Consider the following 13,616-nt stretch of genomic DNA (forward strand, 5'->3'; position numbering starts at 1 on the left):
ATTTCATACATGTCAAATGTACAAATGAGGCTATATTGGCTGTGTACACAGATAATGACAATATAATACTTGTATCCTCCAGTACAAGCTCAGTGCTGACAGTACACTTACCTTTCCTATTATATTCCTAGTTATTAGCTCTGTGAATGCTATACAAAAGAAGATATTTGAATGTTTATCGCTGTAATTAAATCTGAGTAAAGACAAATATGTGATTGGTAGAAATATGTTTCAGGTAAGTAAGCAGTAGATATGGGGGCCCCAGAGCAGAAAAGAAGCAATTTCTTTGCTAGCTGATAAATCAACAATATCTGTTTGTTCTGTGTGGGTGCATTACAATGCAACAAATAAATTACCTTCATCAAATATTTTCTTGGAGGATTAATGAACCACAGCAGCACAAAGAAATCCACCAAAATTATTTATCTGGTTGTGGTGGGAGACTGCAGGAACAAGTCATTGTTATCATTCATCTTAGCTAAAAAGGAGCTTTCCCTCCTCTGAATGAGTTCTCCATCATTAGAGAGTGCCATATATTGTACTTATTCTGTGGCTGTTACACAGAATATCCAAACAGCATAGCAGGATGATAAAGCTGAAAACAGGGCAGGGGAGATTTAGGTGCGTGTTTTTTCTTGATACTTTATTTAAACAGTATATTTTTGAAGAGCAAAGCAAAACCAGCATACAAATTCTGTGGCTTACAGCTATGTATGGTAAATTCAGCCTATAATCCTGAATATGCTTTTTGCCCATTTTCTTATTAAAAGAAGAAGAAAAAAGGGAAAAAACAAACAAACAAAAAACCCATGCAACCAAACAAAAAAAAGGCAAAAAACCAACTTCTTCAGAGGTGCTAAAACTCCCAGATTGTCTCTGATTTTGGTTGCTGTTAGGTATCAGTGCCACATCTTCATCAAGTACTGCCATCTTGTGGAATTGGAGCAATTAGAGGAAATCCTAAATGGAGAATGAGAAATACATTTTCCCAACTGGACAGCGGATGAGATGGAGTACTGTATCTCTGCGGAGGCAGGATTTGGGAAAGTCAAGAGACGACTCAATATGAGTTAGCTGCAAGACCATCCAAAGTTTATTGCGAGCATCAGGCTTTTTATACTCAGAGCACAAGTGTACATGTTAGTGCAAACCCAGAATGCCTTTTTAGTACTGCTACTTGGCGATTGGAGCATCTAAAGATTGGAATTTGCGTGGTCCTCCTACTTGTGGTTTCCTGCTGAAGCTAGCTTCCCTTCCTATCTGGACAGTCCCATGGAAGTTGTTTATCAGAAGGCTCAAGGACAAATGCCTTCGAGCTTTATCACATACACTACTGTGGGCCACTGCATTTCAATACACTCAGACCTCACCTCAAAGACTTGATTGTACAAAGCTTCTAGGGACTCATGTCCCCTATCCTTCAGCCAGTTCCCAGCATATCTCCTACTGCATAGAATCATAGAATCATAGAATTAACCAGGTTGGAAGAGACCTCCAAGATCATCCAGTCCAACCTAGCACCCAGCCCTATCCAGTCAACTAGACCATGGCACTAAGTGCCTCAGACAGGCTTTTCTTCAACACCTCCAGAGATGGAGACTCCACCACCTCCCTGGGCAGCCCATTCCAATGCCAATCACTCTCTCTGGCAACAACTTCCTCCTAACATCCAGCCTATACTTCCCCCAGCACAACTCGAGACTGTGTCCCCTTGTTCTATTGCTGCTTGCCTGGGAGAAGAGGACACCCCCCACCTGTCTACAACCTCCCTTCAGGTAGTTGTAGACAGCAATGAGGTCCCCCCTGAGCCTCCTCTTCACCAGGCTGCACACCCCCAGCTCCCTCGGCCTCTCCTCATACGGTTTGTGTTCCAGGCCCTTCACCAGCCTTGTTGTCCTTCTCTGGACACACTCCAGCACCTCAACATCTCTCTTGAATTGAAGATCCCAAAACTGGACACAGCACTCAAGGTGTGGCCTGACCAGTGTTGAGTACAGGGGAAGAATAACCTCCCTCGTGCTACTGGCCACACTGTTCCTGATGCAGGCCAGGATGCCATTGGCTCTCTTGGCCATCTGGGCACACTGCTGGCTCATCTTCAGCATCACAAAAAGAAGACACAAACCAGGGTCATTTCTTCTGCAAATACCATAACTCCAAAGGGATGCAATTACGAGAAGTGTCTTTGCATAGTTTGCCCTTGAAGATGCAATATTTGGCCATTATATGGACTGTACATTTAGCTTTTAGATTGCTTTAAAGGAGCTTGTTTTTTGGCTTTTTTGTTATATCTTTTCTTATCACCCAAAACACTACTAACAGAGCTGATAAAAGCACTGTCCAGAAACTTCATTTTAAAAGGACGAAACAAATGGCTTCTCAGGATAAAAAAATATGAAGCAAATCAAGAAAGCATTCTAGCACTAACAAACAGAGAAGTGAATATTTATTGCTGCCTGAATGCTTCCAGCACTGCTCTCATTACAGTACTTAAGGGGTTATTTCTTACTGACCCACGATGACAGAAAGACTTTTTGATTCCCATGGTACTGGCACTGTCTTCATCGGAATGATATTTCTAAATGCACAGTACAGCAGCAACATAAATGCTGATGTGTCATTACTACAGCTTCATCCATTATGTGAAGTGCATCAGATTGTGACAGTTTAGGAATTAGTATTGTTAAAGAAAGCAAATGGGTCTACCAAAATTATTTAAGGAATTATTGTAAACAAATTTTCATACCATAAATACTTTTTGACAGGAGATAGATGTCCTTATTACTTTTATCACCCAGTGACCCAGATTTTCACCTATGTAGCCCACTAAAAAGTACTTCATAAAACACAGAAACAAGTCGGGTATTCGGAAGGTTCTTCCCAAATGACTTTCAGCAAACAGATACAAAGCTCCTTGGAGACTTTCTTCTGTAAACAATGCTGGTCATTCATAAACAGAAATATCAATTTTGTAATTATCAAAGTGGCTTAAATCATTATGACACCAAGCCTTCATATGTAAAAGAACTTTCCAGCAGAAGAGTCCTCTATCACAAGCCATAGAAGGATGGCAATTTACAAATGCTTCTATAATTAATATTTTTTTGTCTTTTTACTCTCTGTTTCTGTATAGGTTGATGAATAGTATCTGTGTAAAAGTTTATTTTGTGTTGGCAGTCAACTGTAATTTCCAGGAAGGGCTCTGCATCATCTGTGTGGTTTTGGCATAGGTGTCATATTAACAATAAAATAGATGGACATAGAAATAAAAAATAAGCTCAGCATATATCTTGCAAAAATACTCTGAAGTCATGTGTACTCTGTAATATTGATAGTTTCCTAGTTTTACTTAAACATTTTTCTCTCTATTGAAAGAAAAAGGAGTAAAACAAGGAGAAACCATTTACTTAGACTTTTCTCAAAAGATGACTTCATACCATTAATATCTACAGCAATAACTTTCTTGTTTTACAGCTGTAGTTTGATTAATTAGATTTTGGTACCACTGACTTTCAGATTCAAAGTCTCTTGAAGGTGATTGTTGTTTACGTGCCAGGTTTGAAAGGCACTTTTGAAGTGTATTAAAACATTAATACAACAATAGCTGTGCATTGAGCATAGCTAAATGACATTGGTTCTAATCTTTCAGCCTATGCCATCATAAAAAAGCACAGACTTGAAGTTCACTAACCACTGCAGCGAGCTGCGTAGCAATAGACATGGTGTCATTGCTTTGGTCTTAGGCTTCTCATTCTGAAACTCAAGAAGGACACTCAGTAGTTTAGCATCTTATAAGAGTGGAACTTCAGTTAATATTTAAATGCACGCCTATATTCTTGCAGTTTGCATATGATTTTGTATTAAGTTGCTGTGGGCCTTGTGGTGTGTAACTACGTTCACTGTTGTTGCAGAATATTTTGCTGTGTGTGTAGTATAGATGACAGACTTGCCTATAGATAAATGGTAACATTTTAATTGTCAATTTTGCATCACTCTATTAGTTATTTTTGTATATCCTTGCAATATATTCCTAAGTATGATACTTCCAGATGCAAAAAAACCCACACACCCAGAAAAAACTAAAGTTTTAATTTTACTGGTACATGAACTAGGAATGGTCAGAGCCCCAGAATACGAGTACTAATGTATGCTTTATCCTCTGCTATGGGTGCAAATTTGGGAGTGTGAAACATTTGTACAATGGATGCATGTCAAGTTACACTCATTTTCCCATAATTGCAGTCATTCTTTTAACAGTCTTTTGCAAAATCACTTCTGCAAGATCATCCATCTACTTCTGTCATCTAAAACCCATTGCGTCCTCAGATCCCAAGCCAGCTGTGGTTGTTTCATACAGTTCTGCATAGCCTGCATTGAAAATTACAGTTCTCCAAGATATTTCCACTGAAGTCTGTGCATACTCTGTGGATATAACCCTTGAAAATATGTATTATATTATTATATTTAAGAATATACTGAAGTCATTAACTGAGTCTAAAAGGAGAAAAACTTCATAAAGTGTGTAAGAGTCTCTTCACCTGAAAAGAATGTTCCTTATCTGCCTTCAGATGCAAAGTCTTTACTTATTTTAAAGTGTATCCCCAAAGTTGGTTTGTTTTTTAGAAATAAAAACCAGGAATAATTCCTTCAATGTCAATAACAACCAAGAAGTAAACCGTTAGGACTTTTATCTGTGCTTTGGAGTTTGGGCTCCTGGCTGGAACACAGTTTAATGATGTAAACTTAGATTTGGCAGCAGTTCTGTTACTCTTTTCTCATTACTTTTTTACAGTACCCATTCATCCATCACACCATTTTAAACAGAAAAAAAAAAAAAAAAAAAACCCAAACATTTAGAATGTGATAAAATGGCAGCATCACTCCCAAATTTAGCATCAGCCAAGACTAGATGTACAAAAATTTATGGCCTAAAATTCATTCCACAGGAGCAGTTTTAATTAATAAATGAATAATTAACTGTATGTGGCTTTAGGCTACAAATCAAGAAAACTTTATTCTACACAAGCTACCAATGAACTCTCAATGATGACTACTTTACATTTAGTTTGAACTACTTTTAAGCTAGAGCAATTAGTGAGACTGATTGCTCTCCATTTGATTAGAAACAGGTGCCTTCAATTAAAGCCTGGGTATTTTCCTTGAGCTTGTATAGAATCATAGAAACATTAAGGTTGGAAAAGACCTATAAGATCGTCAAGTCCAACCTTCTACCCAACACCTCCACGACCATTAGATCATGTCCTGAAATACCAGGACTGCTCAGCCTGTGAACACTTCAGGGTGATGGCTCACCTCCCCAGGAAGCCTGTTCCTGCCACAGCATTTTCAGTAAAGAAATTCTCCCTAACATCCAACCTAAACTTCTCATGGCACAGCTTGAGGTCTTTACCTCTGTCCTGCCATTACTTGGGAGAAGAGGCCAACATTAGCCTCGCTACAACTTCCTGTCAGGTATCTGTAAAGAGCAATAAAGTCTCCTCTCAGCCTCCTTTTCTTCCGGCTAAACAAGCCCAGCTCACTCAGCCTCTCCTCATGAGAAATGGTCTCCAAACCCCTCAGAGTTTTGCTGCCCTTCTCTGTACATGCTCCAGCAACTCACTGTCTTTCTTATACTGCAGCGCCCTAAACTGGACAGAATACTGAAGGTGTGGCCTCCTCAGTGCTGAGTACAGAGGCACAATCACTTTCTTACTCCTCCTGGACATGCCATTTTCGATACAGGCTAGGGTTCTGTTCTTTGTTAGGTCATAGAATTTTATGCTACCAAGAATTATTTCTGCCTGGTAAGACCTCCTGGCAAAATGTGTCAGTGAAATTTTCAGAAATAAATATTTGAGGCTAATTAATATTTTACCTGAAACATAGCAGAAGAGGAAGGAAATTCTGAATACTTGAAAAGCATTCTGTGAGCCCTGAATTCCTCCGGGTGCTGTAGAGCTGCTCAGCATTACAGTTGGATCTGAAAAAAAGATTTTAACCAAAAAGTCAATGCGTGGAGCTAAATTCCCCATTTGGGGAAAATCTTTCCATACTGTCAGGTAAACAATTTTAGTGCTCTAAAATGGTATTTCTGTACTAGAACCATCAATTTTTCATAAGAAAATTCTCATCTGACTTCAAAACTAAAATGAACTCCTCCAAAATTGATCCAGACTATCCTGCATCTCTACATCACTACTTGCACTTTCAGATCTTATTGGTTGAAAATGGTGGCCCTCATGCTTTTCTGTTCCTTTCTAGCCACTCTATCAGGGAACTTTACAGCATATAGGAAGGACAGACCAGTTAGAATTTCTAATGCTTTCCATACTGTTACAGTCAAACTGCACATCTGGCTATGACATATATTTGGATAGTTTGGTATTTTGAGAGTTTCCCCACCCTGATTCACCAGACTAACTCAGCCAGATGGAAGTTAAGGATGAAGCTGTATTTTACTGTGTAGCACAAATTTACAAGCATATATATATAGATATTTACAACAATTATATACAAATTAAAAGTAATATAGAAATTCAAAATCACTCCCAAATAGCAGAACTGCTCAGGAGGGCTCCAAAATAACTCCCCTTCTTCTTCCCACTCCCTCCCTTATCTGAGAAGGTTTAAGTGCAGGGGTGAGATTCAGAAAAAGCCAACAAGAGGTTAGGAGGAAAACGATTAGATCAAGTTACACAGATTCAGGTAGAGATAACGTGGCAAGCAGCAGCCAGGGACTGATTGATTTTGTAATTGTTTCTTGGGTTGTATATCTCTAAGCAAAACCAGTGGGTGACATAGACATCACTATTATTTTCTTTTCAAAGCCAATGATCTAATTTCTCTCGTTAAAATATTCCAATTAGCCTCAAACCAGCACAGATAGGTTGTTAATGTGTTTCACATTTCATGCGCTGTGAACAGCTATACTGCTTCCTCTCCCACTGTTAGCAGAAAAGCACACAGAAATATTTTAATTTTGAGGAGTTTCCTCTTACCTCTTTGGCCTTTTCATTTTCCAGCTAAGTATATATCACGAAAACATTTAGACTGTAGTGAGGATAAAAGTGTAAAGGAACGAGACTGACATATAAGCAATTACTGTCTTCATACTGCTGATGAAGCTAAGAGTAAGCCCCTAAAAAATCAGGTCTAAGAGGCTGCAACTTGCTATACCAATGGAGTGGTTTGCATCTTGAAGCAGTACCAGGGACTTCATATATCTGAACTACTTTCTGATTTGGGGATGTTCTTTAAAGACTATCATGAGGGGAGATTACAGAAGAAATTGCTTTATAGCCAATGTGCTGTTCTAGCAGCGAAGAATGTTTTTTTAAAGTGCAAAGAAATAATGAAATAGTGGAAGATATGACTGAAAGGATAAAACCATGTACAACAAATACATGCAAGGTTAAGAATTTAAAGGTTGATTTGGTGGGATCTCTACACGAATAATTCCCTGAAAGAAGTTCCCTGCTAAATCAGAATCGCATTCATTTTACTGATACTTCTAATGCTAAGACATTAATGCATCCAGGCTTCTAATGAAACATGTTATAATCTCATACAGGATAATAGGAAATAGTAATTTTTTTTTTCTCAACTAATTATTATGAGTATAAATGGAAAAGTATATACTTCTGTGGTTAACAGAATGGTTTGTTGAATGAAAATAAAAACCAAGGGACTTGCTTTAATTACCATCGTTTACAATTACCTTGATTAATGTTTGGTCCATCGGATTATGAGTTTGTATCTTTGCTTTAACAAATTATTCGTTGATTGTAGGGATTTAAGTGGCATATAGGAAGGGTTGTGAGGTTCTTCAGTGAAGCAGGTGTAGAAGAAGATAGAAGCGTAGTGTGGTAATATAACCTGCCAGGTTGGCTGAGCAGTTATTAGACTCTGTGAATATTAAATCCAGATGTTCAGAGTAAAAACTCTTTGTACACACACTTGAGAAGTAATTCTTAGCCCTGTGGCAAGCATCTTGATAGCTTTCACTGGAAATTTGAACAACCAGAGAAAATAATGTCTTGGGTATTACTTTTTATTTGACCTGAACGATTAGACAAGGGAACTGTCTCATATTTTATGGATATTTTTTGAGTCTATTGAATAATTTATTTAATCTGTCTTCTCAGGGAACTTGTGGACTTAATGCTAATTCCATTTTCAAAATTCCAGAAAGAGGAAAAAAAATTTGAATTTTAAACCAAACAAATAAAAAGTTTCAAAAGTTTTCAGCTTTTCTTTTCAAGATTATTCAGATAAAATTAATGAACATTTATTGAGGACACAATAATGCTCCCATAATTACTTTGTCTTCTTTTTTTTTTTTTTTTTTCTGTGTTCCTTTAGAGATCATCTATAGCTGGGTATTTAATGAATTCCCATCTTTTGTGGCAGAAGATAGCAGACGCTTCATCTCTCAGGAGACAGGCAATCTCTACATCTCCAAGGTGCAAACATCTGATGTTGGCAGCTATATATGCTTGGTAAAAAACACAGTAACAAATGCCAGAGTTTTGAGTCCTCCTACACCTCTGACACTGAGAAATGATGGTAAGAAAGTAATTATTTCTAGGTACCACATTAAAAAAAAAGGAAAGGAAAAGAAAAAAAAAAGCCCCACTTATTCTATTTAATTTAAGAACCATAATCTTATTGGGTTTTAATATGTGCATGCATTTACAGCAGAAATCAGCAGAAGAAAGGTGTTCTTGGAGACAGTTTCTTTTGAAATGTCTAGCAGTTGTAAGAATATTTAGGCCTCCAAAGGATGAGGTGCAAGCTGACGTCTCTTGATGTATTGTTTAGAACAGTTTGTCTGCCTTGCTATTCTGGTGTTCTGTCAGTGACAGAGAAGCAAACCTTCTTTCTCAGTAACATCTGTTTCTTTAGGGCTCACTTCAGTTGCCTCAATCCAAGTAGGCACTACCACACTGCAGTACCTTCAAGCTTCAGAGATATCCACAGGGGACTGGCAAATAAAGGCATAGGACACAGAGATCACCAGTAGGATGCCAGAAAATATGCATTCATATATCTCAGATGACACAAGACACAAGTGGTTGGACAGCTGAACAGAGGCTGTATATACATTACTAGTTGTTGTACTAAGGACCTGTTACACTTCCAAGCCCCAATACAATGCAGTGACTAAATACCAAGAATGCTACAATATCTTTGATTAAAATGATAGTTATCCAGGTTTGAACTTCATCAAAACATGTAACTGCAGTGGTTTTTTTTTCTGCAATTAAGTACCTCAATTTTATCATGAGAAATCTGACCTAGGATTTTTTGTGACAATCAAAAGAGAACACACTCTAATAATACTTTTTTAATGGAATAAGATGTCATTTCAATACAAATTATGTGCACCTCCGAGTCTCTCTCAAAATATCTGCCTATAGGGGCAAGTGTGTTACTTGTTCTTTTGCAGCAAAAAAGATTCACATTTGCTATATTATAATTGATTTTTGGGTTTGGTTTCTGTCAAAATAATGCCATGTGGAGGGAATAATAATTAATAATTACATAAGTGACTTTTCCCCCTAGATGCTCCACAGTTAATAATGCCTTCTGGTTCTTCAGAAGTACATTGCAACAGTTAATCCATACTTAAAAACAGAGAGACTTTGAGGCTTTTGTCTTGCTTACAACTTTTTCTAGAACTGAGACTAGTCCCGTGCTGTAGAAGCATTACAAAAGCTGAATTTGAGCAGGGCTTTAACAGAGTAAGTAAAAAAGTGTTCACAGATTAGAAGTGAATTAAGTTAATGTTTATTCCTTGTAAGAAATTGAAATTTCTGTCTGCACAGCATGAAGCCTCTGCAGAAAAAAGGCTGTGTTATCCTGTAGCATTTCCTATTGTCTTTTTACTGGTTATCCATGCTAACTACTGAGTTCCAGGTATTTAGTTTTACTAAATTAACATAGCAGAGCTGTTCTTTTCAACAGAGCTGATCTTTTCAACATCAACTGCTGAAAACCAAAAAAAACCCAACAAACCCACAAAAACCTATTGCCTTTTTAATTAGTCTGAACCCCTGGGGGGCAAAATGCTAATAATAAAACAGATAGAACTTAATCATCATATTTGACATTCATATCTTACTGTATTGTCTCTATGTGATATTTCTTTCTGTGATTATTTGGCTCCATTTTTTTGCAGGAATTCAACAGATTGATTATCCTTGTCACACTTAGAGTACATGGCCACACAATGCAGTATAAGACATGGAGAGAGTAATTAAGGGTCAAGGCAGAAATCTGTATCACTGAACTAAGAAACAAAATCTGCAAAAGAAAACTCTGTAGATGTTTTTAACTGTGAGGTAGCATATACCAGTCTCAAGCAAATTTGTGCTTCATGGCTGGTTGTCATACAACTGTAATAAGCTAAACTTCTGAACTGTACCAGAGTGTCTGGGGAAGCATTTGCACATAGCTACACTGCTCCTCAACAATTTTCTCCATTCATTTCTTCCCATGCATTAATTTCTGTCAGGCTTCCATGCCTTATTTTTCATCTATTAGGTTTTCTAAAAAGCTCCTTTATAGTGATGGAACTCTCCAGTATTTCATAGAAAATTTCTTGCTTTCCTGTACGACTGATCTAGTTTCTCAGCTAAAAGACCCGGAGTTTCTACCTAACCTTAATAAACCTACTCTAACAAAATATTCAGGAAAATTCTGGTTGCTAAATCATATTTATTATTTATGACATTTGTCCTGCTCTGCCTTTTCCACGGAATGTATTGTCATAAGCCTTTTAAAAATTATTTATGTTCATAACTAAAATGTTCCATCAATGATACTGAACTTTTTGATAGAAATTGATTTAGGTTGCATTGCCTTATTCACTGATAAACATTAAAGGGAGTCAACAGAATTTTAAATACATATATATATATATATGTGTGTGTGTGTGTGTATATATATGCCCAGTTCTGGGCCCCTCAATTCAAGAGAGATGTTGAGGTGCTGGAACGTGTCCAGAGAAGGGCAACAAGGCTGGTGAAAGGCCTGGAACACAAATTCTATGAGAGGCTGAGGGAGCTGGGGTTGTTTAGCCTGGAGAAGAGGAGGCTCAGGGGGGACCTCATTGCTGTCTACAACTACCCGAAGGGAGGTTGTAGCCAGATTGGGGTTGGTCTCTTCTGCCAGGCAACCAGCAACAGAACAAGGGGACACAGTCTCAAGTTGTGCTGGGGGAAGTATAGGCTGGATGTTAGGAGGAAGTTCTTGCCAAAGAGAGTGATTGGCATTGGAATGGGCTGCCCAGGGAGGTGGTGGAGTGTCCATCCCTGGAGGTGTTGAAGAAAAACCTGTCTGAGGCACTTAATGCTATGGCCTAGTTGACTGGATAGGGCTGGGTGCTAGGTTGGACTGGATGATCTTGGAGGTCTCTTCCAACCTGGTTGATTCTATGATTTTATGTGTATGCATATATATACACACATATATAAAATACTCAAAACTGTGGGATCACATAAATAGGTGCTCCTTAGAGTTGAAGAAAATGAATTTGTGAAGAAAGAAACATTTGAGGATGAACTGTAATAAGGAAGTAAGAAATTAAGAGTGGCATTAGAACAAACAGCCAAGTACTTGAAAATTTACCTGACACTATGTCAATGAGTTTGGATACATTGTTTTGAATATGACTTCAATTTTTAAAGCATTTCATAGAATCATAAAACCAACCAGGTTGGAGGAAACCTCCAAGATCATCCAGTCCAACCTAACACCCAGCCCTATCCAGTCCACTAGACCATGGCACTAAGTGCCTCAGCCAGGCTTTGCTTGAACACCTCCAGGGATGGCAACTCCACCACCTCCCTGAGCAGTCCATTCCAATTGCAATTTTTTTAATTATAAAATCATTTTAATCACTTTCAATCTTTTAAATATTCACTTAAAAATCATACATCTTTCTAGACTCTAATGATTGGGATTGCAACTGACTTTACCTTACGCAGTCAGCACAGTTGTCAGAAACCACAGGAAGAGCCTGTGGTTTTAAATAGCTTTTACAAATGGCACTCTATAAGTAAAATGTTTTATATAGTCTGTGTTCTCTGAACATACATATCATTAACTCACAAATATTCTGCTTGATATATTTATCATCATTCTTGGGTTTTTCTGTACAAATAGCACCTGTACCAGGAAGATTGGCCAGCTTGTGGCAAAAGACACTCCTTTGATAACACTGGTGTCTGTCTATGAGGCAGAAATGGAATAATATTGAGGCTTTCTGTCAAATCCTGAAAGAATATTGGAATTTCCTGGGCACTTATTAATCTTTTATTTCTTTTGTGATGTGTCTCAAAGGGGAACTTAGCTCTTTGATATGAAGCAAATTAAATAAAACCATCAAGAAATCCTTCAATGGATTCTGAATAAAATGAATATCTCATTTGTTCAGATGTCCTTGACAATCAGTCTTTTCATACAGTTCAATTTCACTTCAAGCTGGGTTATAAAAACACTATAAAATTCTATCCGAGAAGATAAAAAGTTTTGGCAGGATAAAAATGTATAATTTCATTAACTGCCTCCATAAAGCATTAGAAACTCTGAAGAATTATTTAATAACTGTTTACAAATAATAAACACAGTGGTTAAAATGGATCTTTGCAGGCTTGGATGCTAATTTGGAGCAGTGAGTTATCTTGACTAATAAAAACAACAGAAAGTGTCTTCATATTTAGGAAATAGAAACCTAGGGAGTATAAAAAAATCATAGAATCAATCAGGTTAGAAGAGACTTCCAAGATCATCCAGTCCAACCTAGCACCCAGTCCTAACTAGACCATGGCACTAAGTGCCTCATCCAGTCTTTTTTTGAACACCTCCAGGGACGGTGCCTCCACCACCTCCCTGGGCAGCCCATTCCAATGCCAATCACTCTCTCTGGCAACAACTGCATCCTAACATCCAGCCTATACTTCCCCCAGCACAACTTGAGACTGTGTCCCCTTGTTCTGTTGCTGGTTGCCTGGGAGAAGAGACCAACCCCCACCTGGCTAAAATGTCCCTTCAGGTAGTTGTAGACAGCAATGAGATGACCCCTGAATCTCCTCTTCTCCAGGCTAAACAACCCCAGCTCCCTCAGCCCCTCCTCATAGGGTGTGTGTTCCAGGCCTTTCACCAGCTTCCTTATTTGATAGCATAATACAGTTATTTCAAGTTCACACAACTTCATTGAAGATTTCTTTTCGTTTTTTTTTTCCTTTATATTTCTCTTGAAAAGATGTTAACTTTAATATCATTACTATAGAGGAGAGAATTAAGTAATTCTTCATGTTATTTTTCTGTAGATACTGCCTAGAAGCTTTGTTAGGAACTTTACAGAATAAAATAAGAGAGCCTGTAAAATTTTAGACATCAGAGGATACTTTCTATCGTGTTTCACTAGAGAAAATTAGTCCATACTTCCTTAGAAGTCAACATATCTGACCAGATGTATTCTCACATAACAGAATGTAAACCCTGACCTTCAAATTTTTTTTCCATGTCATCGTAGTTCTGAATCTTGTCTGTCCTGATTCTGTTGATTAATTCTGCATGGTTAATAATCTCGTATAATGACAGAAGGTATA

The 13,616-nt window shown here is 37.8% G+C and overlaps 1 protein-coding gene across 8 annotated transcripts in view; it reads left to right on the forward strand.

Annotated features, from left to right (window-relative positions):
* CNTN5 (contactin 5) overlaps positions 1 to 13,616 on the forward strand; it is a 736,829-nt gene that overhangs the window by 540,693 nt on the left and 182,520 nt on the right. For all 8 annotated transcript variants that reach the window (XM_064170433.1, XM_064170430.1, XM_064170397.1 and 5 more), the window contains one exon: positions 8,362 to 8,565. In XM_064170433.1, the coding sequence (XP_064026503.1) occupies positions 8,362 to 8,565 (204 nt within the window). The remainder of the gene's footprint in view (positions 1 to 8,361; positions 8,566 to 13,616) is intronic.

This window comes from Pogoniulus pusillus, chromosome 3 (assembly GCF_015220805.1).
Source record: "Pogoniulus pusillus isolate bPogPus1 chromosome 3, bPogPus1.pri, whole genome shotgun sequence".
NCBI lineage: Eukaryota > Metazoa > Chordata > Aves > Piciformes > Lybiidae > Pogoniulus > Pogoniulus pusillus.